General features: G+C 62.7%; 1 protein-coding gene across 1 annotated transcript; it reads right to left on the bottom strand.

The window, feature by feature from the left end:
* Positions 1-1,058: 1,058 nt before the first annotated feature.
* Positions 1,059-3,584, bottom strand: H696_03539 (hypothetical protein). Its single transcript, XM_009497408.1, has 5 exons — positions 3,126-3,584; positions 2,698-2,955; positions 2,347-2,540; positions 1,768-2,179; positions 1,059-1,621 (listed from the first exon to the last, which is right to left on the bottom strand). The coding sequence occupies exons 1-5, from the start codon at positions 3,522-3,524 to the stop codon at positions 1,391-1,393; spliced, it is 1,494 nt and encodes a 497-aa protein (XP_009495683.1). The 5' UTR covers positions 3,525-3,584; the 3' UTR covers positions 1,059-1,390.

Raw genomic sequence — 3,584 nt, 5'->3', positions numbered from 1 at the left:
CCCCCCCGAGCCCCCTGGCTGACACCTGCCACCGGGAGGAGACAGACTCCCCGCCACACCGCGCCCAGCAGTCCACCCGCCCCCCAAAAGGCGCGCACGGCTGCCTTACACGCGCACACCCCCTCGCCGCCCCCGGCGGGCCCCTGTGGCACATACATGCTGCGCGCCCCCCCCTCGGAACGGAGGACGCGGAAATATGAGCCTACATCTCAGGCAGCGAAGCTCGAAACTCCCCGCCCCGCCGCCCCCCGCCCCTGCAGACACCCATAGGCCCCATCCGCGGAGCGTGGGGGAGGGGGGCGGGCACGCAAGTTCGGCAGGGTTCTCACGGGTTAAGCCTAAGTCAAGTGAGTGAGGCTTGACGAAGGGCACCGCCGCGATCCGCCACCCAGCTGGCGACCTCTTGGCATACAGAGAGGGAACATACCGACCTGCGGGCTCGCGGCCGTCCATTTCCAGATCAGCCAGTAACTCGGCTTCAGGGCGAGGTGTGCCAAGCAAGATGGAAAGAAACTCGGGCGTTAAAAGGGGGCTCAAGAGGACGCCTTAGAATGGGTCCCCCCGGAGGCCCCACTGGTGCTTCGGCTACACTTTCGTATGCTCCTCCACACGCAGCCGCTTATGTCTCCGCTCTCAAGAGACCCCGATCTGGAGCCCCCTCTTGACCTTCAGGCGCGGTCAAGGGCTGGATCTGAGAACCCTGCGGCTGGGCCCGCCCATCTGTGTGCGTCCCTCTCCTCGGTCGAGCGCCTGCGTCCATTCCATCCCGCAGGCCACCGGGTTGCTTTCCTACATTGCGCCCCTCCACCAAGAATTCTATTCTCCGAGGGCATCATCCACCCATTATGACACGTGCATCGAGACTCTCGTGTGTTGCCCTTCGGTCGTTTACATTGGGATTCCCCACAATGGTCGTTGGTCGTGACCATATTATGGCATGGGGTGCCTCTCGTGATAGGGCTGCCTAGAAATCCACACACCGCCCGCCGCCTCGGGCCCCGCTCGCGCTCCTGCCTTTGCTCCATATATGTGTGTGTGTGTGTGTGTGTGTATGTGTGTGTGTGTGTGTGTGTGTGTGTGGTCTAATGCATGTGTATACACCCCTGCCTGCCTCTCCTCCGCCCCCCCCCCTCCCCACACACACGCACACACAGCGCAGGATGTAAGGCACCAGAGGGGAGGGAAGAGTCGCGGCAGGACTCCCATTGGGAAAAGGAACAAGCAACATACAAAGCAAACTGCTTGTTGTCTGGGAGGGTCGAGAAAAAAGGGCCTCTGGCTATCGCCCTTCCCCCCTGCCCGGAGAGGGAAGGGCAGTCTCAAGATGAATGGAGCGCGGCCAGGCAGAGCAGGCGGCATATGGCGCACGCGCGCGCGCGCACGCCCGGAATCAGTCCAGCTCAACGATGTCGGCAGCCCCACCGGTGGTGTCCTCGGCCGGGGTGGTGATGTTCAGCTCCTTGACCAGCTTCTCGGCCTCCTCCAGTGCCTCCTCCGGGGTGGGCTCGACTTCCTGGTCGCCACCGCCCTCGCGGATCAGGAACTGCACCAGGCCCTCGATGGTCTCACGCTCGGTCGAGTCGGCCGCCGAGGCCATGTGCATCTCACGGATGACAGGGTACTGTGTGTGTGTGTGCGTATGTACGTGTGCGCGTGTGCGTGCGGGTGCGTGTGCGTGTGCGTGTGCGGACAAAGAAGTGTGAGTAGCAGGAAGGCACAGCCAGTAAAAAAGGCCAGGACGATGAGGGACCAAATGCAGGAACGCACCACCGAGCCATCACGCATGCGCACACGCCCGGCGCGAGTGCCGGCCAGCAGAAGCAGGCACTCCAGGATCAGCAGGCGCACTGAGGGGTCCGACTCGCGGCCAAACATGGCGAAAGCCGGCGACTCGGCGACCGGTGCGGTGGTAGGCTCCGGCAGGGCACGCATCCACTCCGGCGCCTCGTCCCATTCGGTCTGCGAGCCAGTCCCCTCGGCCGGGGTGTCCGACTCCTTGAAGGCCACATGCTCCTCGGACTGCTGCTCCACGACGACGAAGGTCCGGCGCAGATCCGAGGGCAGAGCCACGAAGCGCAACAGGGCCGCCACGAAGTCCTTGGAGGGGGTAACCTTTCGCGGGTCCGCTGGGGCGGGGCCCAGCAGGAACGTGTGGCTGGTCATCGCGAAGAGGAGATTCCTGGAGGATGGGGTGGGAGGGAGAGAGAGAGGGAGAAAGAAAAAGAAAGAAAGAGAGAGAGGGGGGGGAGTGTGTGTGTGTGTGTGTGTCAATAGCCAGGGATAACGGACAGAGGGTTACGCCATTTGACAGCAGTGAGCATGGCTGGTGGAGGCAGAAGGACGCACTTGATCGCCGCGATGATGGACTGGCGCGCGCCAGACAGGGCCGCCGCGAACTGGACCTCCGCGTAGGGCCGGTCCTCATCCGAGAGGTTGGCAACATTGAGCTTCGAGTCGCGCGCCTCATACACAGCCTCCAGCAGCTCCAGGATGTAGGGGCGCATATCCATCAGGCAGATGATCGACAGAGTGTAGGGGGACTATGCCCAAAGTAGCCACACGAAGAGGACAGCCGCATGAGGAAGCGAATTTGGATGAGTGGTTAGGATCAGGAGTATGCCCCCCTGGCATGGACAAAGGGCCGGCGAGAGGCCCATGCAAAAGAGGAGGGGGGGGGGGGGGTCGGCGGGGACGCACGCGCAACATGCTGACCAGAGTCCAGGCAAGGTGGCTGGCAAAGGTGAGAAGATCCTTGAACTTGGACTTGACCAGCTGCGTCAGCTGCCCCAGGAGCAGCTGCATGTGGCGCTTGGCCGTGGCGTCGGTGCCCTTGACACCCTGGATGACACGGCGGTGCATGACGGCCAGCTTATCCTCCGACAGAGGCAGGGCCGACATGTTGGCCAGCAGCATGGAGCACTTGAAGGGCGAGTAGTCGGTGTACGGCTTGGGGCTCTTTTTTTTTCCCGGGTTAAAAAGAGAGGAACGGAGAAAGGGATGTCAGCCCAAAGCAACCTCAGGTGGATGATCACCGTGGGGGGAAAGAGATAGAGGGAGAGAGAGAGAGAGAAGGAGATGGGAAGAAGGGGAGAAATCCCAGACCGTGGGGGAAAGCCACCGCGCACCTGGATCAGCGACAGAATGCTCTCCGGGAGGGTGGAATTGAAAAAGCAGGCAGCCACCGTATCGATGTCCTCCTTGCTCAGAGGCGAGGGGGCACCATTCGTCGCGGCGAAGTCCGGGTCCGCATGGGTGTTCAGCAAGGCGCACAGGTTCACCATGACCGAGATCATCTTCTCATGGGCCGACGCCGAGGACATGGTCCCCTTCGGCAGGATGATGTACTTCTCCAGCAGGCGGAAGGCCGCGCCCTGGTGCTGGAGGATCAGCCCGAAGACGGAGTTCTCCACGTCCGTCTGACCGGAGTACATCAGCAGGATATCCGCCAGGGTGTTGAGGTACTGCATGTTGGGCGTCTTGTCCAGGGGCTTGATGGCCTCCCAGAGCTGGTGGTCGGCGGCCATGATGAGAGTGCGAGGAAGGGGGGGATTCCGCGAGCGACGCGGCAAGTGGAGGGCGAGGAG

Source organism: Fonticula alba, assembly GCF_000388065.1.
Source record: "Fonticula alba strain ATCC 38817 unplaced genomic scaffold supercont2.5, whole genome shotgun sequence".
NCBI classification, from domain to species: Eukaryota; order Rotosphaerida; family Fonticulaceae; genus Fonticula; species Fonticula alba.
This window is presented reverse-complemented; position numbering and strand designations above follow the sequence as displayed.

Excerpts from the sequence above, each read along its gene's own strand:
- H696_03539 (XM_009497408.1), bottom strand. The coding sequence starts at position 3,524 with ATGGCCGCCGACCACCAGCTCTGGGAGGCCATCAAGCCCCTGGACAAG. Across the intron at positions 2,541-2,697 it reads CTCTGGTCAGCATGTTGCGC|TCCCCCTACACTCTGTCGAT; the intron begins GTGCGTCCCCGC and ends CTTTGGGCATAG. Across the intron at positions 1,622-1,767 it reads GCATGCGTGATGGCTCGGTG|TACCCTGTCATCCGTGAGAT; the intron begins GTGCGTTCCTGC and ends ACACACACACAG.